General features: G+C 52.1%; 1 protein-coding gene across 15 annotated transcripts in view; it reads right to left on the bottom strand.

Annotated features, from left to right (window-relative positions):
• Nucleotides 1-22,956, bottom strand: part of cadps2 (Ca++-dependent secretion activator 2) — a 1,044,194-nt gene that overhangs the window by 344,467 nt on the left and 676,771 nt on the right. For all 15 annotated transcript variants that reach the window (XM_072484477.1, XM_072484475.1, XM_072484478.1 and 12 more), the window contains exons 10-11: nucleotides 21,767-21,875; nucleotides 12,286-12,498 (exon numbers count right to left, since the gene is read on the bottom strand). In XM_072484477.1, the coding sequence (XP_072340578.1) occupies nucleotides 12,286-12,498; nucleotides 21,767-21,875 (322 nt within the window). The remainder of the gene's footprint in view (nucleotides 1-12,285; nucleotides 12,499-21,766; nucleotides 21,876-22,956) is intronic.

Here is a 22,956-nt window from a genome sequence, read left to right as displayed (position 1 = left end):
TGCACAGCTAATTTAGGAACTTCAACACTATTTCAGTGCTTAACCAGACAGCACATTTGCAGTATGCACTTCACCCAGTATCAGCTGGCAATCCAATTGGAGAGGGGCTCAAAGATAAGCCCATACTTATTTTTGTGCGGCCAGGAGGATTGGGAGGCCTCTCAATTGTGGTGGGGTCCAGCAACCAGATAGGTAGTACGGCCCAAATTTCCCTCCAAGCCAAGCTGTTGCGCAGCAACCTGAAAGATCATGTGAAGGCAGCACACACATCGGTCCTTTCATCTTTCTGCTTTTCTGGCCACGCAAAAAGAAAATGAGGGGCTGCACCCGTAAATAAATTGCCCAAGCACTCCGAAAATGATTTGAGAGAATATTGATTCTGGGGTGCTCATTTTCTGCCTGAGGCTCATCAGCCCTACATTAATGAAGCCTGTCCATCGAAATAGACTGGGTCTCATGTCAGCACTACTGGACAGCTGGTTGGCACAGTCCTCAAGCTGCCTAGATAGAGACTGTATGGAAGAAAAATAGCCTCTTGCTTCTTTGCATCATTGTCAACATTGTACACGACAGGAGGAACATGCAAACATTCAGAAGCAGAAAGCAAAATAACTATTTCTGGACCGTCAGCACAATTGATTTTTACTTTAGCAATTGTTTTATGGCGATTAGCAGATGCTGGTCAATGTAAGCTTATTTTTCATTTAGCCTTTGGACAGTATCAAGAAATGCCTTAATATGCCCAGCAAGATCTTGCCGGGGTCCATCTGAAACTGCTCCCCATTTCTAAACAATGGTGATAGACTTCCTCTTTGTGCTTTGCAGCAAAAATTATACAAATTCGTGATTTTGTTACCAGAGGAAATCATAACATTCGAGCACCTCCCTACCACACCTTGTTCCTTCCCTATTTTTGTCCTCCCTCTAAGTAAGATTGCCACTTCATCGACAATTCTGCAGCAACCTTTCCTGCCACTCACTGTATAAATCTCTTCAATCTATTTTCCTTCATGCTCATAGTACATGCTCATTAGCCAAAGGCATCCATGACAGTTGCGGTGCTGACTCATATGATGGGCAAGAGCTTTCCTTGGTGCTGAATTAAATAGTAGATGCTAGTTCTGTTTTGCAGGCACGGACTTTGGTATGTAGGCCAAATGACACAAACTGAAGCCTATGAGCTATATTCTCTGTCCTGCTGTGCCAGATTTATGGTTCAGCACGCCTGTGGAATGCTCCGTTTCTCCAGCTGGTCAATGGGGTTTCCCATTGTGGGACAGCCCCATGCCGTCAGTGTGGTAAACCACTGTGTTCCTATATTAAGGGTTGTACGGTAGAACCTGCATTATAGGTTCACCTGGGCCCCTGCATGCTAGCTCCACCCAGGAGCCGGGTTATAAATATGCGTGGCCTTCAGCTAGCAGCCATTTCGTCAGCTGCTGTAGGAGGCCACATGTGATGAACGGTTACTGCCTTATCATCATGTAAGGTGATGTCCCCTTTAAGACCGGGCTTGGAACCCTGGGGACTCCGCCTCCGCCCATCTGGGAGCCATACATAAAGGCCTGCCTCATGGTCTGTGTAACAGTCAGCTCTCGTCTCTAGCTGTAGTATAGTTATTAATCTAATAAAGCCTTCTTTACAGTTTAATCTCTAAGCATCATTATTGAGGGTACCTCAATTTATTGGACGAAACTAGATTCAGGATGGACGCAGGCCTAAAACCAGAGAAGCTCAATCTGGAAGCACGAACGCCGGAGGCAAAGGAAATTTTTAAATACTGGCTGCGGTGCTTCGAGGCCTACCTGGACTCCGCAGAGATTCCCATCCTAGGGCTACGCAAGCTGCGTCTACTCCACGCCCGGGTGAGTCACAGAATCTCCGCCACGCTCGAAAAGGCGACGACTTATGAGGAAGCGATTGAGTTGCTCCGCAAGCGGTTTGTCCAACCCGTCAATGAGGTGCACTCCCGGCATCCGCTCTCTACCTGCCAGCAGCGCTCGGGGGAATTGCTCGACGAGTTTGTTGAGAAACTCACCGCGCTTGCCAGGGACTGTGACCATCAGGATGTGACAGGGGAAGTCTATATGAACCTTTACATCAGGGACGCTTTCGTGTCCGGCATCTGCTCGACCTACATCCGGCAGCGGCTGCTCGAAAACGGGGCAAAAGACCTCCAGGAGACGCTAACGCTCGCCTCCTCGCTGGAGGTGGCCCGACATAACTTGGGTACGTACCCCGTGGACTCTGCCAGCCCCCCCCGGACTTCCTCAGACTCAACCGTATTACAGGCCTGCGCCACGCGGCGACCCGCTCACCATGGGGGCACACCATGCTACTTCTGCGGGCAGGGCCAGCACCCACGCCCACGCTGCCCAGCCCGCTCCGTGATCTGCAGCGACTGCGGGAAGAAAGGGCACTTTGCGAGGGTCTGCCTGGCCAGACCCAGGGGCCAGAAAAACAAAGAACAGCCGGCCCGAAAATCAGGCTCTCAGGCCTGCAGACCTCGCAATGCTGCTGCGCACCGACCCGACACGCCCTCTTCTGACGCATCATCAGCCTCGTGCAAATCATGGGAGCGGCCATCTGGTCGGCGGCCATCTTCTCGACCCGACACGTGCAACCGACGGCAGTGGCCATTTTACGAGTCCGACTCGGCTGACGACTCCGACTACCCGCGACTGGGTGCGATCACCCTTGATCAAACTCGGCCAAAACACCTGCAGAACTCCATGATGCAGGTCCAGGTCAACGGGCACGACACTGCATGCCTCTTCGACTCCGGGAGCATGGAGAGCTTTATCCACCCTGAAGCGGTAAGGCGCTGCTCCCTACGCACCCATCCCGCATCCCAAACCATAGCCCTCGCATCTGGGTCCCACTCGGTACAAATCACGGGGTACTGTATTGCGGATCTCTCGATCCAGGCTGCCAAATACACGGGTTTCAAATTTTATATCCTCCCTCACCTCTGTGCCCCCCTGCTGCTCGGACTGGATTTCCAGTGCAGCCACCGAAGCCTGACACTGAAGCTCGGCGGACCCTTGCCCCCCCTCATGGTGTGCTGCCTTGCGACACTGAAAGTCGCACCCCCCTCGCTATTCGCTAACCTCACTCCTGACTGTAAGCCCGTCGCCACCAGGAGCCGGCGCTACAGTGCCCAAGATATGGCTTTTATCAAGTCAGAGGTCCAGCGTTTACTGGGAGAGGGGGTCATCGAGGCTAGCAACAGCCCTTGGAGAGCGCAAGTGGTGGTAGTCCGGTAGGGGAGAAGAAACGGATGGTCGTGGATTATAGCCAGACCATAAACCGATTCATGCAGCTTGATGCGTACCCCCTTCCTCGCATCGCGGAAATGGTAAATCGGATCGCCCAATACGGAGTCTTTTCCACGGTCGACCTCAAATCTGCCTACCACCAGCTCCCCATCCGACCAAAAGACCGCCCCGAAACTGCCTTCAAAGCAGCCGGCCGGCTCTTCCACATCCTCAGGGTCCCCTTTGGTGTCACAAATGGGGTCTCCGTCTTTCAAAGGGCGATGGACCAAATGGTGGACCAGTACGGTTTGCGGGCTACATACCCGTACTTGGACAATGTCACCATCTGCGGCCATGATCAGCAGGACCATGACGCTAACCTCAAAAAGTTCCTCCAGACCGCCAGAGCCCTTAACCTGACCTATAATGAGGGCAAATGCGTTTTCCACACCACCCGGCTGGCCATCCTCGGCTATGTCGTGGAAGACGGGGTCCTAGGTCCCGACCCCGACCGCATGCGCCCCCTGAAGGAACTCCTTCTCCCCCGCAGCCTCAAGGCCCTCAAACGCTGCTTGGGGCTTTTCTCCTATTACGCCCAGTGGGTCCCCAAGTATGCGGACAAAGCCCGCCCACTCCTAAAGACCACCACTTTTCCCCTCTCGGCTGAGGCTCAATTGGCCTTCAACCGCATCAAGGCTGACATCAGCAAAGCCGCCATGCACGCGGTGGACGAAACCATCCCTTTCCAGGTAGAGAGCGATGCATCAGACATCGCCCTGGCTGCTACCCTCAATCAAGGAGGCAGACCAGTAGCGTTCTTCTCCCGAACCCTCACCGCCTCCGAGGTTCGACACTCTGCAGTCGAAAAGGAGGCACAAGCCATTGTGGAGGCTGTACGGTGCTGGAGACACTACCTCGCCGGTAGGAGGTTTACCCTCGTCACCGACCAACGGTCGGTCGCCTATATGTTCGATAACATGCAACGGTGCAAAGTAAAAAATGATAAAATGTTGAGGTGGAGGATCGAACTCTCCACCTACTCGTACGATATCAAGTATCGTCCAGGGGAGCTCAACGAGCCCCCAGATGCCCTGTCCCGCGGCACATGCGCCAACGCGCAGAAGGACCGCCTGCAAGCCATCCACAATGACCTCTGCCACCCGGGGTTTACCCGGCTCGTCCATTTCATCAAGTCCCGCAACCTACCTTACTCATCCAAGGAGGTCAAGGCCATGGTCAGGACCTGCCAAGTCTGTGCGGAGTGCAAACCGCACTTCTATCGGCCAGACAAGGTTCGGCTCGTGAAGGCCTCGGGCCCCTCCCATCCACCAACCGTTATGCCTATTTCCTCACCGTGATCGATGAGTTCTCCCGTTTCCCATTCGCCATTCCCTGCACCGACATGACCTCAGCCACGGTGATTAAGGCACTGCACAGCATCTTCACCCTGTTCGGTTTCCCTGCTTATACCCACAGCGACCGGGGTACATCGTTCATGAGCGATGAACTGCGTCAGTATCTGCTCAGCAAAGGCATTGCCTCGAGCAGAACGACCAGTTATAACCCATGAGGAAACGGGCAGGTGGAGAGGGAGAACGCGACCGTGTGGAAGGCTGTCCTTCTGGCCCTGCGGTCGAGAAATCTCCCAACCACCCGCTGGCAGGAGGTCCTACCCGATGCCCTACACTCCATTAGGTCACTCCTCTGCACGGCCACAAATGAGACCCCTCACGACCGATTGTTTCTCTTCCCCAGGAAGTCTACCTCTGGGGTCTCGCTTCCACCTTGGCTGATGGCTCCGGGACCTGTTCTTCTCCGGAGGCACGCGAGGAGCCATAAAACGGACCCCCTAGTTGAAAAGGTCCGACTGCTCCACGCCAACCCCAGTTACGCCTACGTGGAGTACTCCGACGGCAGGCAAGATACGGTTTCCCTCCGGGATCTGGCACCCGCTGGATCCTCCACCACAGACGCCCCTTCCCACGCCGCGCCCCTGCAGGACCCGTCGCCCCCTACAACACACCCCCTTCCGGCCCTACAACCCATTGGTGAGCTCCTACCGGGCTCCTACCCTTGTGCCCCCCCTTTACACACCCCGCCAGCGCCGGCTCCGCTACCCCCGGCCCTGCCTAGTTCCTCTGCCCCGACCCGGACCGAAGCTCCGACCGCAGTGCTCCCGGATGTGCCCTCAACCGGGACGTCCTTGCCCGCCGCACCACCGCCCGAATTGAGGAGGTCGAGGAGGACGATCCGGATGGACCTATGATGGCACTTCACCCCCGCCGGACTCCTTTTTAAACAGGGGGTGAATGTGATGAACGGTCACTGCCTTATCATCATGTAAGGTGATGTCCCCTTTAAGACCGGGCTTGGAACCCTGGTGACTCCGCCTCTGGCTCCGCCCATCTGGGAGCCATACATAAAGGCCTGCCTCATGGTCTGTGTAACAGTCAGCTCTCGTCTCTAGCTGTAGTATAGTTATTAGTCTAATAAAGCCTTCTTTACAGTTTAATCTCTAAGCATCATTATTGAGGGTACCTCACCACACTTCAGATACTAATAAAGCCTCAGTTTGGATTCAACTTCGTCTCCAGCCAAATTGATCGTGCCTGAATTTATTAGTATCTGATTCAGAAGATGGACCTCCGGATTAAACCAGATCGACTGCAGCTGGATCCACACGCATGCGACACCAGAAAGGACTTTCAGCACTGGCTAGTTTGTTTTGAAGCGTATATCAACGCGGCGCCGACCCCTGTTCCAGAGGCTCAGAAGTTTCAAATCTTGTACTCCAGACTCAACTCTAAAATCTTCCCGCTGATCCAGGATGCGCCCAATTATGCTGACGCTATGACTCAAAGAGAGTTATGAGCAGAAGACAAACACGCTCTTCACCAGACACGTGCTCGCAACGCGTACTCAACTACCTGGTGAGTCAATCGAGGACTTCTGGAGGGCCCTGATCCCACAAATTCGGGACTGTGACTGCCAGGACGTTACAGCTAAGGAGCACGCAGATCTCCTTATGAGGGATGCTTTTGTAACTGGAATTGGGTCCGATGTTATCAGGCAGCGGCTTCTAGAAGGGGCCACGCGCGACCTCGCAGAGACTAAAACACTAGCGTTTTCCATGAAATGAAAATCGCTTATTGTCACAAGTAGGCTTCAAATGAAGTTACTGTGAAAAGCCCCTAGTCGCCACATTCCGGCGCCTGTTTGAGGAGGTTGGTACGGGAATTGAACCGTGCTGCTGGCCTGCCTTGGTCTGCTTTAAAAGCCAGCGATTTAGCCCAGTGTGCTAAACCAGCCCCTGCACAATGTACAGTCCTACGCCCCCAACTGCGCGGCCCACTCCTCCTACGCTTCATGGGCCCCACAGGCAGCCACACCAGCAGGTACACTACCCACCCAGTACGCCTGCGCTACGCGCCAGCCGGTGATCTCCGGGGGGGCCCCGATGCTATTTTTGCAGCCAACAAAGACACCCCCGCCAACGCTGCCTGGCCCGCGCTGCCCTTTGTAAGGCCTGCGGGAAGAAGGGCCACTACGCAGCGGTGTGCCAGGCCCGCTCAGCGGCCGCCCCCACCGCCCCCCCCCGTCACAGACAATGGGCGCCGCTATCCTCCCCTCCTCCCCAGGCCATGTGCGAGCAATGGGCGCCGCCAGCTTCTCCCCCGCACCATGCCCGCTCATCTTCTCCCCCGCACAACACGTGCGTTTCATGGGCGCCGCCAACTTGCTCCACCCCCGCAACGTGCGTTCCATGGGCGCCGCCATTTTGTGACTTCCAGGACCTCCGGACGCCGCCATCTTGTCCACCCCGCAGCACACGGAGACCAATGGCGTTTCAGGTCCTCGACGCAGCGGCCGCCTCACTACCTGACGATAAACCACAACTCGCATCCATGGTAATCGACCAGTCCAGACCACACACTCTGAACAATGCATCCACCAGCGTGAAAGTCAACGGCCACGTGACCTCCTGCCTACTGGACTCCGGGACCACCGAGAGCTTTGTACATCCAAATACGGTAAGGCGCTGCTCCCTGAAGGTACACCCTACCAATCAAAGTTCTCCCTGGCCTCCGGATCCCATCGCTTGGCGATCCGGGGGTGCTGCACGGTCACGCTCACAGTCCAAGGCGTAGAGTTCCACGGTTTTCGCCTCTACATCCTCCCTAACCTCTGCGCTGCACTTATCCTTGGCCTGGATTTTCAGTGCAACCTCCAGAGCCTGACCCTTAAATTCGGCGGACCCTTACCACCCCTCACTGTGTGCGGCCTCGCGACCCTAAAGGTCGATCATCCTTCCCTCTTTGCCAACCTAACTCCAGATTGCAAACTCGTCGCCACCAGGAGCAGAGGGTACAGCACACAGGATAAGGCCTTCATCAGGTCCGAGGTCCAGCGGTTGCTTCAGGAGGGAGTCATCGAGGCCAGCAACAGCCCCTGGAGAGCTCAAGTGGTAGTGGTTAAGTCTGGGGAGAAAAATTGAATGGTCGTGGACTACAGCCAGACCATCAACAGGTACACGCTGCTCGACGTGTACCCTCTCCCACGCATATCTGACATGGTTAACCAGATTGCACAGTACCGGGTCTTCTCAACGGTGGACCTGAAATCCGCTTACCACCAGCTCCCCATCCATAAATCGGACCGGCCATACACCGCCTTCGAGGCAGACGGCCGGCTATATCACTTCCTTAGGTTCCCCTTCGGCGTCACCAATGGGGTTTCGGTCTTCCAAAGGGAGATGGACCGAATGGTCGACCGGTACGGCTTGCGGGCCACGTTTCCGTACCTAGACAATGTGACCATCTGCGGCCATGATCAGTAGGACCACGACGCCAACCTCGCTAAATTTCTCCGCACCGCCACTCTCCTCAACCTCACGTACAACAAGGAGAAGTGTGTGTTCCGTACAAACCGCCTAGCCATCCTCGGCTACGTGGTCCAGAACGGAGTTCTGGGGCCCGATCCCGACCGCATGCGCCCCCTCATGGAGCTTCCCCTCCCCCATTGCCCCAAGGCCCTCAAACACTGCCTGGGGTTCTTCTCGTATTACGTACAGTGGGTCCCAAACTATGCAGACAAGGCCCGCCCACTCATACAGTCTACTCATTTCCCCCTGACGGCAGAGGCCCAACAGGCCTCCGGCCGGATCAGATCTGATATTGCCAAGGCCACAATGCACGCTGTAGACAAAATACTTCCTTTCCAAGTAGAAAGCGACGCATCGGACGTCGCCCTTGCCGCCACCCTCAACCAGGCAGGCAGGCCCGTGGCATTCTTTTCCTACAGCCTCCATGCCTCCGAAATTCGGCACTCATCCGTCGAAAAGGAGGCCCAGGCTATCGTTGAGGCTGTGCGACATTGGAGGCATAACCTGGCCGGCAGGAGATTCACCCTCCTCACTGACCAACGGTCGGTAGCCTTCATGTTCAACAACATGCAGCGGGGCAAGATCAAAAATGACAAAATCTTGCGGTGGCGAATCGAGCTCTCCACCTATAACTATGAGATTAAGTATCGCCCTGGCAAACTCAACGAGCCCCCAGACGCCCTATCCCGAGGTACATGTGCCAGCGCACAGGTAGACCGACTCCGGACCCTGCACGACAGCCTTTGTCACCCAGGGGTCACTCGGTTGTACCACTTCATTAAGGCACAAAATTTGCCCTACTCCGTTGAGGAAGTAAGGACGATTACCAAGGACTGCAAGGTCTGTGCGGAGTGCAAACCGTACTTCTACCGGCTGGACCGCGCGCACCTGGTGAAGGCCTCCCACCCCTTTGAACGCCTCAGCGTGGATTTCAAAGGCCCCCTCCCCTCCTCCGTCCGACACACGTATTTCCTCAGTGTGATCGATGAATACTCCCGTTTTCCCTTCGGTATCCCATGCCCCGACATGACGTCTGCCACCGTCATTAAAGCTCTTAATTCTATCTTCACTCTGTTCGGCTTCCCCGCCTACATCCACAGTGACAGGGGATCCTCATTCATGAGTGATGAGCTACGCCAGTTCCTGCTCAGCAGGGGTATCACCTCCAGCAGAACGACGAGCTACAACCCCCGGGGAAACGGACAGGTAGAAAGGGAGACTGGGACGGTATGGAGGGCCGTCCAGCTGGCCCTACGGTCCAGAAATCTCCCGCCCTCCCGTTGGCAAGAGGTCCTCCCTGATGCACTACATTCCATTCGCTCATTACTCTGCACTGCTACTAACAGTACACCACCTGAACGTCTTTTTGCCTTCCCCAGGAAGTCCACATCCGGGGTATCACTCCCAGCTTGGCTCACAGCTCTGGGAACCATGCTTCTCCGTAAACATGTGCGGCTCCACAAGGCGGACCCGTTGGTGGAAAGGGTGCACCTGCTCCACGCAAACCCACAGTACACCTACGTGGTGTTCCCCGACGGCCGCCAGGATACCGTCTCCCTCAGGGACCTGGCACCAGCAGGTTCCGCCCCCACACCACCCCCATCCCCACCCTCCCCTCCCCCGCCGCCCCCATCACCCTCCCTAGGACCGTCCGTCCTCCTCCTGCCCACCCCCATTGATGAAGAGGATTTTGGCACGCTCCCGGAGTCAACTTTGACCACGACAGCACCAACATCGCCGGCTCCACTTCGTCGATCCCAGAGGACGATCGAGGCGCCGGACCGGCTGAACCTCTGACCGGCCCACCGGATGACCAGAGGCATTTTTTTTTTCACTGTTCTGTAAATATTAAAGATTGCGAATTGTATATAGTTGTCCACCACCCCCGCCGGACTCAATTTTAACAGGGGGTGAATGTGGTAAAGCACTGTGTTCCTATCTTAAGGGTTGTACGGTAGAACCTGCACTACAGGTTCACCTGGGCCTCTACATGCTAGCTCCCCCCAGGAGCCAGGTTATAAATATGCGTGGCCTTCAGCTAGCAGCCATTTCGTCAGCTGCTGTAGGAGGCCACACTTCGGATACTAATAAAGCCTCAGTTTGAATTCAACTTCGTCTCCAGCCAAATTGATTGTGCCTCAGTAACTCCCGGACTGCCGGTAAAACGGAGCATCCCGACGGCAGAGAATCCAACCCCATATGTTTTCTGTAGAGTGAGCAGATAGATTAGCTTATGGGAATTTTTCTTTTATTGTTTGCGCGAGACAGTTGAGAATTTACAACACTGGTGCGAAGCTGGATTAGATTTTTCTTCACCGACGCAAAAGGGAAATGTTTTCCTATAACAAAGGGGATAGACAGTGTATAGATGCTAGCTTCTCCATATATTCTTTGCTAATCAGAGAAATGTCCTCTTTAAACTTGAATGGGACATTTAAAATGTCAAAAGGGAGAGTATTTAGCAATGCTAATAAGCGCATATCAAGATGCTGCCACAAAACAGATAGTTGAAACTAAAGCGTACAAGAGACATATAGAACATGTCTCCACATAAACTCAGCCCAGAGATTTTCCATTACATGAGAAGCGAGGAACTTAAAATGGGAAATTTGGAAGTAAACCTGTATCAGAAATGTGACAAACAATCAGCTTTAGTGTTGTGATCAAGACCTGCCGCTACAAAATATATTTCTCGGAATTGTTCTAGACACCGGTGGCGATAAAAACAAAGTAATGAGAACTGTACCAATGATTTGTGTGACTGGAATTACTTCAAGATATTGCTGAGCACAAATGTGAAAGAAAATCCTAAGTTGGTCGTCCAGACTCCTTCCTGGAATCCCTGCCTCGCCTCCAAACACACAAAGTAGAAATGGAAGGGGTAATGGCACATTTTAAGGAAACTTTCAAGATAAGACTTCCCAGCAGTGTTAAATGGCCCAAACATGCAGGTGGCAAAATGTTACATGTTAGCCTGCCTCGCATGTACAGCGTGCCCGTGCTAAGCCCTTGCACAAACCCCATTTTGATACTTTCCACACTCTAAGGCTGCAGTCTAAGGCCCACTCACCAGAGAATAAGAAGGGGCTACAGCTTGTATTAAATCCCTCAGGCGGTACATACCAGAGAATCTTTGACATGAAATGTAAATATAAATTGCAAAAATAACCTAGAGTTGAAGGTGTAATAAGGCACATGTTGTATTGAATTTAAAAATAAAACCTGTATGGCATTTAATGTAATGTTCAAATTTGAATGATTATGCCGTGTACTTTTACAAATTTTATGACAAACATAATCTGATGATATCTTAATATGCTTATTATAATCAATACATTTATGACATTGCTAAAAATAAAAGACATAAGAAATATAATTCTTTTCATATTGCTGCACAATGTATTAACATCCAAGAATACCCTGTTTTGTCTGCAAAACACAAAGAAAACAATGTTTACTGAGTGACAATACACTCTTATGAATACAGGTTCACAAAACATTGTCTAATCACTCTCACGTTTCATCACTGAATAATGTGACTCCTGAAGTAGGCAGTGAAAGAGCATGCAGTTCAGAAGGAGGTCTATTGCGATAGCAACTAAGGGCCAAAACAAAAACAGAGGAAAAAGTACTTATCCATCCAGGTTGCTTTTTGTTTATGATTTTCATTCAGGTGCCGTGCAGACTGCAAACATTGCCCTGCTATCTAATATCTATCCTTCCACCGCAGCTGAATCAGCAACAGTCTAATTAACTTGCGATAGCGATGAATATTCACCAGATTATTAAACATGGAAGATTACAAGAGTCTCATTTTCCACCGGCCTTTGGAAAATGGGGATTTTGTCACTGGAAAAAATGTGGCGAATGTCCCTTTAAGGGCAACACAGCAGAGCAAGGGTTACCTGGACTGGGTGACCAATCACTCAGAACCCAAGAGTGGGGAGTCACCCCAGGGGGAGGAGCTTTGCGAGGCAGAGGTATTTTAGAGATAGCTGAAAATATGTTGCTGCTCTCAAGGATCACTAAATAAATCTCATCTTGTTCACGAATGGAGTCTCTGAAGCTGCATCATTTCAAAAACAGTGACATTATGCTACTTCTAAAGAAATAAGTGTTCAAATTAAATTGTGTTAGCGTACTCACAGAATTGAGAGATAGGCACGTCAGGCAGCTGTGCGCTTCCTCCCTTGGCATTCAGCTTCTGGACCTGTGATGGAGGGACAGGCTTGTAGGACTGGCCTGTAGCTCTGTACATAGCTTGAACCCACAGCACTCGATCTTGTTCGTCATCACTTGCATACACTATGGTGTCACCTTCTTTAACTGCGTTGAAAAATGCCCGCCCACCATCCAGACCTACAGGTGAATGACAATGATCAAGTTATAGCTTCCTTTTACATGTTCAACTCTGTTCAAAAAGGCAGCCATTCTCACCGAATCAACCTCTTTCTGGAAAGCTTAAGCTTTCGTCAGTTCTTGGCACTGATCCTTTGGACCAGGGATATGTTCTGGTACCTTTTCTTGCACACTTTCTTAATTTAAGTACGTTTTGGGAACACCACCCAAAACTCAAACATTGTGCATCAAGTATAATCAGACTGCACATTGTAAACCCTTGGATAACCACTGTAAATTGTGAGGAAAGAGTTAGGAAAGAGTTACTGTTCCCTAGTACTTAAGCTAGAACTGGGGCTTTCATTGTTCAATAGATTGCACTTATTGTTTAATAGACTGCACCAATAGATAAAGGCGATACAGGTGGCACTGTTTTGTTGTGGAGAAGTGATTACTGATCACAATAAATTTGAAGTTGAAGAAGTCAAGGCTTGCTTCCTAGTCATTGGGAACGATTCTCCGGAAAGATTTCTAAGTGTGGTAGCCAGCGGAACTGACGCATGTTTCCTGGTGCTCAGCCTGACGAGTCCGGCAACGTTATTCAATGTTAATGGGTCCACTTAATGAGGCCCCACGGGCTTCTAGCCGCAAATGAAGGCTCGCCAGCTGATTCGCCGGGACCAAGCTTGTCACCCTCCACTAACAAGGCCGAGCAGCATTTAAACAGCACTTCCACAGCCAGCCTCACTCAGGTCGCAGCCATGGCACCGAGACGACTGGCCCCAAGATTCGGGAATGCAGACCTGGGGAGGTTCCTCGATGCGGTGGAGGCCAGGAGGGATGTCCTTTTTGTCATAATATACACCAGTATAGCATGGTGCAGACACACACACACTGATGGACACACAGTGGGACCAATTAACACACACAACACCACAGCCAATCACCAGTTAGAGCACACGCACGATAAAGATAGGGGGCATCAGAGTTCCCGCTCATTCGAGCTGCAGCCTCCTAGGAGGACAGAGCTCACAGCCTGCAGCACAGATATTCACCATGTGCTGAGTGCATCGACTGGTTAGGACAAGGCATAGGTCTTCAGTTCAATCTAACATCGTGTTAACCCACAATGAAAGTATGTTAAACAGTTTCTGACTTAATAAAACAGTGTTGCACTATTTCAAGTGTTGGTGACCTGTATATGTTCCACGGATCCAGAGCGCCCAACACAACATGATACCAGGAGTTGAGGGATATTAGCACTTCTTAGATCTACCTGCAAGTGATCTGCCTTCCGCCTGCATTCCGTCATCCTGCAACATGGACAACATCTGCCCGCCGCCGCCACTCCGCATCGCCGGTAACCTAGGGGCCAACTGGAAGGTATACAAACAGCGCTTCCAGCTCTTATCTTGAGGCCGCAGACAGGGACGATGCCTCGGATACCAGGAAGATTGCTCTCCTCCTATCCACGGCCAGGGACCATGCCATCCACATTTTCAATTCTCTCACCTTTGCGGATGATGAAGATAAAACAAAATTCAAGACTGTCTTCCTCAAGTTTGACACTCACTGCAGCGTAGAGGTGAATGAAAGTTTTGAGCGCTACGTGTTCGAACAGCGTTTGCAGGGTAAGGATGAACCTTTCCAATCCTTTCTCACTCACCTCCGCATCCTTGCGCAGTCTTGCAGCTACGTCCCACCTCCGACTCCATGGTACGCGACCAGATCGTTTTCGGTGTTTAGTCGGACCCCTTACGACAGCAGCTCCTCAAGGTAAAGCAGCTCACCCTAGCGACCGCCATCGAGACCTGCGTGTTACACGAAAATGCCACGAGTTGGTATTCCCACATCCAAGCGGCTGAAACGGCAAGGTCCCCACGAGGCGGAATGGGTCCAAGCAATCGAGCAACTCCAGGGCCTCAGCCTGGATGAGGGCGGCCATTTTAAGCGCTTTTCACGGACTCCCTTGCTTGTGCGCACCAAACGAGGGGACGGCGACATCGACGACGTAATGCGCAGGTGCGCACCATGTACGACCACATCGTGCATGCGCGGTGGCTCAGCAAACGTGATGACGCTATGACGTGCAGCAACTGTGGCTCCGCCCATTTAAAGCAGCAATGCCCTGCCAAATCTAGACAATGCCTGAGGTGTGGCAAACTTGGCCACTATGCTGCTTTATGCCAAGCAGCTCAGCCTGCCAATTCATATCGCTTCAGCCAGCCTCGCAGGAATGTCCAGGCCATTCAACCCACGGTCACCGAGTCCGATGCGGACCTACTACCGAACATTGACACCGAGGACCCGAAGGCGCCTTTTCGAGTCGGTATCGTGACAAAAAACAGGGTGTCCCCGAAGCAAAGATACCAGCCGCTGTTGGTATACAGCATCGATGCAGACGATGAGTGGTGTGCCACCCTGACGGTCAACCGGTTCCAAATACGATTCCGCCTGGACACTGGTGCCTCTGCCAAACTCATTGCGCGGTCTGCTTTCCAAAGCCTTCGTGTCAAACCAGCCATCCTTCCATCAGCCTGCCAGCTATTGGATTACAATGGCAATGCCATTGATGCTAGTGGCTCGTGCCAACTTGAAGTGACGCACAGGTCACGCAAAGCCAATCTTCCTTTTGAAATCGTGGGCTCCTCGAAAGCCTCCCTGCTTGGCGCGCAGGCATGCAAGCTGTTGAACCTAGTTCAGAGAGTTCACTCTATCTCTCCTGCTAACGCGTCTGCCTTTCAGGACACCGACTTCAGGGCGCAACTCGGCGCCATCATCAACCAGCACCATGATGTCTTCGAAGGCATAGGCACGCTCCCGTACACCTACAAGATCTTATTGAAACAGAACGCCACGCCTGTGGTGCACGCACCTCGCAGGGTCCCAGCGCCCCTTAAGGACCGCCTCAAGCAGCAGCTGCAGGACCTCCAGGACCAAGGAGTGATTTCCAGAGTTACGGAACCAACCGACTGGGTCAGTTCCATGGTATGTGTAAAAAAGCCTTCCGGCGAATTGGGAATTTGCATTGATCCCAAGGATCTAAATCGCAATATCATGAGGGAGCATTATCCAATTCCCAAGCGCGAAGAGATCACATGCAAGATGGCTCGCGCCGAGCTCTTCACCAAACTCGACGCCTCAAAAGGATTCTGGCAAATTCAGCTCGACAAATCCAGCAGGAAACTGTGTACCTTTAATACCCCCTTTGGCAGATATTGTTACAACAGGATGCCGTTTGGGATCATATCTGCTTCAGAAGTGTTCCATAGGATTATGGAACAAATGATGGAAGGCATTGAAGGTGTCCGCGTCTATGTCGACGACATAATCATTTGGTCCACCACCCGGCAGAAGCATGTCAGTCGCCTCCAGCGCGTATTCAAACGTATACATGAGCATGACCTCTGCCTCAACAGGGCCATATGCTCTTTTGGTCAGACGGAACTCAAGTTCCTCGGGGACCACATATCCCAGTTGGGTGTGCGGCCGGATGCGGACAAGGTGGCTGCTATCACAGCCATGAAAACGCCAGAGGCCAAGAAGGCGGTCCTCCGATTTCTGGACATGGTCAATTTTTTAGGGAAGTTCATCCCTAACCTCGCCTCTCATACCACGTCTCTCAGGAACCTGGTCAGGAAGACGACAGACTTCCAATGGCTCCCTGCCCACGAGCGCGAATGGAGAGAACTCAAAACCAAACTGACCACGGCCCCGGTCTTAGCTTTCTTTGATCCAGCAAAGGAGACCAAAATTTTGACCGATGCCAGCCAATCTGGCATTGGGGCAGTGCTCCTGCAACGTGATGAGGCCTCATCATGGGCCCCCGTTGTATATGAGTCGCGTGCCATGACCCCCACGGAGCAGCGCTACGCGCAGATAGAAAAGGAGTGCCTGGGCCTTCTGACCGGTGTGGTTTCACGATTATGTATACAGACTTCCTCAATTCATCGTCGAGACCGACCATCGCCCGCTGGTCAATATAATACAGAAAGACTTGAACGACATGACACCTCGCCTCCAGCGTATTCTTCTCAAGCTCCGGCGATATGACTTCCAGCTGGTATACACCCAAGGCAAATACCTCATCATTGCTGACGCTCTCTCCAGGGCAGTCAACACTCCATGTGACCCAGCGGGATTCATCTGCCAAGTTGACGCCCATGTGGCCTTCGTGGCCTCCAATCTACCTGCCACGGATGAACGCAACGTCCAAATTCGCCGCGAGACGGCGGCTGACCCTTTGCTACAGCGTGTCATGCGCCACCTAACAGACGGGTGGCTCAAGGGCCAATGCCCTCAGTTCTATAATGTCAGAGATGATCTGGCGGTAGTAGACGGAGTTCTTCTGAAACTGGACCGCATTGTCATCCCGCATAGCATGCGCCAGCTTGTCCTGGAACAACTACACGAGGGCCACCTTCGCGTGGAAATGTGCCGCTGACGGGCTCGAGAGGCAGTGTACTGGCCCGGCATTAATGAGGACATAGCCAACACAGTGCTCAACTGCCCCACTTGTCAGCGCTTCCAGCCGGCCCAACCACGTGAGACCCTGCAGCCCCATGAGTTGGTCACGTCCCCATGGACCAAGGTGGACATCGACCTGTTCCACACGCTGGATAGAGACTATGTCCTGATCATGGACTACTTTTCAAATTACCTGGAGGTGATACGGTTGCACGATATCACATCGTCTGCAGTCATCCGTGCCTGTAAGGACACCTTTGCTCGACACGGCATCCCACTCACGGTTATGTCGGAAAATGGCCCCTGCTTCACCAACCAGGAATGGTCCAACTTTGCCAGGCGGTACAATTTTGCCCATGTGACATCCAGTCCCTTTACCCCCAATCCAACGGCAAGGCAGAGAAGGGAGTACATCTAGTCAAACGGCTCCTGTGCAAGGCTGCCGATGCTGGGTCCGATTTCTACCTCGCCTTGCTGGCCTATCGCTCCGCCCCACTGTCCACTGGCCTGACGCCAGCCCAATTGCTCATGGGTCGTACCCTGAGGACGACGGTGCCATCCATTCATGTCCCAGACCTCGGCCACGTTCCGGTCATTCTGCGCCGCAATCGACGCGCCCTTCGTCTCGTTCCACGCTCGCTACATGATCCTCCACTGTCTCCTCGCCCTCCTGCTGACCCTGCCAAGGACTATGCAGAGATCCCTGTCGCTCTGCATCCCCCTGACTCTGACGCAGTCCAGCCCGCCCCTCAACCGGCGGCTCCCGACCCACCCTTGAGGCGGTCAACCAGAATTCGGCGCCCACCTCAGAGACTTAATTTATGAACTTTGCGGACTTATAGACTTTCTGAATTGTTTCATTCCTCTGTTTGATCGTTTACCTGGTTTGTATAAAGTGTTCATCTCGTTACTCTTGTTGCATACTGTTTTTCTGCACCAGGCACCTTCTCATATAAATAGCTTAGTTCTCATGTACATAGTCCTGAAAATATGTCTTTCGCACCCCACACGTAGTTAGGGACATTCTCACCATGCACTATTTATTGCCACACATGTGCATTCTTTTATAAAAGGGGGGATGTCATAATATACACCAGTATATCATGGTGCAGACACACACACTGTTGGACACACAGTGGGACCAATCAACACACACAACACCAGTTAGAGCACACGCACTATAAAGACAGGGGGCATCAGAGTTCCCGCTCATTCGAGCTGCAGCTTCCTAGTAGGATAGAGCTCACAGCCTGCAGCACAGATCTTCACCATGTGCTGAGTGCATCGACTGGTTAGGACAAGGCATAGGTCTTTAGTTCAATCTAATATCGTGTTAACCCACAGTGAAAGTATGTTCAACAGTTTCTGACTTAATAAAACAGTGTTGCACTATTTCAAGTGTTGGTGACCTGTATGTGTTCCACGGATCCAGAGCACCCAACACAACACATTTCCCTTGAGGTTCTTAAGAGCAAGCCACAGGCAGCCGTGCTGTTTGGAATGAGGTTGTGGCATCCGTGAGCTCGGGAAGTTTGACCAGGAAGACAGGCTTCCAGTGTCGCAAGATGGCCAACGACCTACAGTGGGCAGCACCTACAGTTGACACCAAAGCCCCCCAGCACCTCCCGTGACATTTCACCCCCACGCGAGCATCCACCCCCCAACCTTCCTTCAACCCCCCAACCCTTCCCTCACATCTCCTCCCTCCCACCACTGTGATGCCATCTCTGTGTCTCCGCAGGACAAGCTCTCCTACACTTGCCGGGAGAGGACCCAGTCTGGCGGTGGGGTGTCGGACATACGAATCCTCACCACATTTGAGTAACTGGCCCTGGAGGTGACTGGGGTGGCCGGGGACAGAGCTGTAACCAATCCGGAGGCTGTTGGATGCCCCAGAGGTGTGAATCCACTGGGTCCTACCCGCAGGACATGTCACACGTGAGTTGTTATTGCCTTACTGAAAGACCCATCCCTCCCACTGACCGCGTGTCTATTCTCCTGCGGTCCTCTAGCCAACAAAGCCGGCCCATGCTGGGTAACCTCCTCCCCTGACTCCCAGGAGAGCTCTGAGGATGCCACACTAGACGCATCACAGCTGTCATCTCCACCCTCCACCAGCGCAGATACACAAACCTCGGTCGGCAATGTTAGTGGTCAGCCTTCTAGTGCACAATCTGGGGAGCATCAGGTGGAGGCAGGAACCCGCAGGCGAGACAGCAGTTGGAGGTCTGCTGGATCCCAGGTCCCAGCTGTGTCCCAGCCAGATGCTGAGCCTCTGGAAGTGGGTTACCCGGAGCGTATGGAGACGTTAGGGAAGGGCTGGGACATTCAGAGGGAGATGTCAGCTCCAGTTGGCCCATAGATAATTGGAGAGGTCCCAGAGGCTATGGGCGCAGGACATTTTGCCGGCAATGCGTGGCACTGAGGCCAACACTGCTAGGCTGGTGACTGGTGCACAACGTTAGCTCCATTAGTGGAGGGTCCAAGGCGTGGCGCAGTCGGTGATGGCCATGGTGGAGGGCCTTAGCAGAATGTCCGACTCGCTGAGGGATGTCACCCAGCACCAGGTTGACTTCGGTGAGGTTCTGCGGGACATGTCCCACTCTTAAATGGGAATTGTTGAGACATTGCGGAGCTTGTCCCAGTCACAGGTGGGCATTGCCGAGGCGCTGTACAGCATTGCCCAATCATTAAGGAGCATCGCCTAGGGCGTTGACACAATGGCAGAGCCATCAGCGCTGGCAGAGACAGAGGACGCTGGGGCAGCCGGGGCCTGGACCCGCTGCCCCTCCGTCCCGAGGTGAACCCCGGGCCCTTTGGGCACTAAGTGGGAGAAGTAGGTGCTGGTTGCCAACTCAGACCCGTCCCATGGAATGGGGATGGGGGCCATCTGCTCCCCTTAGTTCCACCCCTCTGATTAGGTTGCATCTTAAAGTCAGCACATGGGACAGGAGGGGCACAGCTGTGCATGTGCCATTGACAAGTGTGCCAAGACCCTCTGGCCCAATAGCCCCCAGAGGACGTCTGCCAGGGGCATCGGAGGTCACAGGATGTGGTAAGCAGCTGGTAAGCACCTTAGATGTGCATCCTGGGCCACACCTAGGCGTAGCGGTAAAGCAAGGAAGGCAAAGCACATTGCGGATCCTGAGGAAACCTGGGGAGGATGGGGAGGGGTGTAGGTCAGAGGTGAGGAGGTGGTGAGGGGTTGACGGGGAGAGTGGGATGGCTCCATTGGGAGAGTGGGGAATTGTTGGGTGGCCATAGCCTGGGGCGAATGGGATCAAAGGTTATGGGGAGAAAGCAGGATTAGGCTATTGAGTTGGATGATCAGCCATGATCGTGATAAATGGCAGAGCAAGCTCGAAGGACCAAAAGGCTTCCTCCAGCTCCTATGCATCAATGTATGACGCCTCTGTCACTTTCTTCTGCAATGCACCCCAACCTCTGAACACTTGGCCCATCTCTCCAGGCATATCGCCCTCCCATTAGCACTCATTCACCCTCTGGCCGTGGACATGTCCCCGGAGCTGTGTCCCATCTCCTGAGTGTTCGGATATTGACTGCTGCATGTGTGGTGTTACCTCCCGCAGTGTTCAAATCCAGTTTCCATGCATCAAGGTGTGATTGGGATGCTAGGCAATGACTCATACATGCTACATGGCCACCCACGAGAATCCGCTTGGGTTGTGTGAGGTGCTCACTTTGCCAATTCCCTGTTAGCAATAGCCTCAACTGCACGGCCAGAGGCCTCGGCAGTTGGTAGGGATTATGGGTGATCAGTGGAGCAGATGGGCAGGGGCTAGGTTTGCCCCCGGAATGGGTACACGAGATTCAGGAGTTGGCATACTGGTGCTGCATGTGGTTGCCCCCCCACCCCCCCAGCACCTCCTCCCCTCCCCCTCCTTCGCATAGTGGCCTACCCCAATGTGAGAATCCCCAACCCCCTGCTGAGCACTGGGGCAGCAAGTCCATCACCCCAAGGCCCTTTGCCCGTGAGCAAAGCTGGCTACTCACCTCCTCGGTTCCCCACAGAATCCCTTCCACCAGTACTATTTGAATATTTACGTTTTCTTTTGCAAAATAGATAATCTATTGGTGGGATTTCCAGCCTTTCCCGCTGGTGGGATATTCCGGTGGCGGGAGCCGCGCAAAGCGCCGGAGACATCGACGAGACCAAAGGATCCTGCCAGCGGCCAATAGCGAGTTGCTTCCGCTGCTGGAAAACAGGCCATGGGAGGACTGGAAAATTCTGCTCTCTGACTCCCGAGGTTTTCTTCCCCTCGTGGTGTAGAGCTGCTAAAACCCTGAGAAATATAATCTTTTTGGGACTGCTTCTTTAATACTCTATAAACTAGAAAACTGGGGAATAAATCCTGACACTAACCATCTCTACTTTTCACAGAGTCACACAGCAAAGATGTGAGCTATTTAGCCCGTTGCTATACAATTAGCCCCGCTGTTGTCGCTGCGTTACTACTTTTTGCTGCCTACATTAGCGGTTGGGACAATTTTAAACAATAGGACATATTTCATTTGAAACATCACAGGATGTGCAATTTGCAATTTTTTGTCATAAATGTGTGGGATTGAACAGATCCCAAATCAGGAACAGCAAACAAAATGTGCGAAGCTGCAGACAGTGGCAAATGTGTGCTTTTCCACAGAAACTGCACAGCCCAACTGGGATCCACGCATCTCTCACACCAAGAAAAACACTTTAAGAAGTAGACTCTGCAGTATATCCCACCCTCCCTTCTATCACATTACAATATTCTGATTTGCAAGCACCAATTAGTCATTTTATTTCCTCTGACAATAATACCTGGCTGTGGCTCTGTGTAGTCCACTGTGTATCCTTCCAACTGCATTAGTTCCTGAGGCTCAGACTTCTTTTCTCTGTAACTGCACATAGCAAATGTGTACTGGCTAACCTGAAACAATAAGCAAGACAGATTTAGCTGGAAGGACAATTACACTTGATCCTCAGCTAACAGCACATCAATACTACTGGACAAATCTCTGCAAATTTGAACTGAATATTTGCTGTGTGCTGGAATATCTCCTTGGGATTATCATGATAGGGAGATATTCGGAACTTGGGTCGAGAAATGGGATCCAAGATATAGCACGCAACTTGGGGCTTAAACAGACTGAAGGAAAATACTGCCAGCAGCAGAGTTAAGGGGATATGCCCACAGCCAAAGTTACCCCGTTCTATTTAGACTTAACCTTGTTAGTGGGAATACACAGGATGCCTGGTTGAGCCAGGATGATCCAACCAAGATCCATTGTCATTCGGGACAACCTTGTTTGACCAGCCCATCACAGTGTCTGATGATTTATTTCCTTGTCAATGGAAGGTTAGTTGCATATGAATGGCATAGAGGTGTTTCTATTACCTGGTGTGTGTGACACGTACAGCTAAATTCAACTGCATCCTTATCTAGTCCAGGCCAATAAAAATATTTTTGAATTTTTGCTCGAATTTTCCTTACTCTTAAATGACTCCCTACTGGAACCTCATGCATTACCTGAAAAACCTCCTTCCTATAACTCACCGTTAATACCACTTGATGAACTTCTGCCCATTTCTCATTTGTTTGAATAAGTAAAGGTCTCCATTTTCTCATTAATGCATTATTTCTAATGTAACAACACTCTGGTACATACTCCGATTCCATCTCCATATGTGCTTTCTGATAAGATTGTTTTAGCTCTGAATCTTTCTGTTGTAATTCAACCAATTTGCTTGAACTAAATATATCCACTTCATCCACCATCTGCTCTTGTTCTTTACTAACCTTGTGATCAAACATGGTTTCTGACAACTGAACCTCAGCCTTCCCATTGGCACTCAAGTTCTCTTCCTCCTGTCTCAACCTGTGGCTTTGCGATCTGGTTACCAAGGTAATTTGCTGTTCTTTGTGAAGAACTTCACAGACAGACTCTTTCAGGATCACCATGAAAATCCTTCTGTCTTGTCATTCAAATCCTTTAGCACCCTTTCAAAAA

Source organism: Scyliorhinus torazame, chromosome 19 (assembly GCF_047496885.1).
Source record: "Scyliorhinus torazame isolate Kashiwa2021f chromosome 19, sScyTor2.1, whole genome shotgun sequence".
NCBI classification, from domain to species: Eukaryota; Metazoa; Chordata; class Chondrichthyes; order Carcharhiniformes; family Scyliorhinidae; genus Scyliorhinus; species Scyliorhinus torazame.
This window is presented reverse-complemented; position numbering and strand designations above follow the sequence as displayed.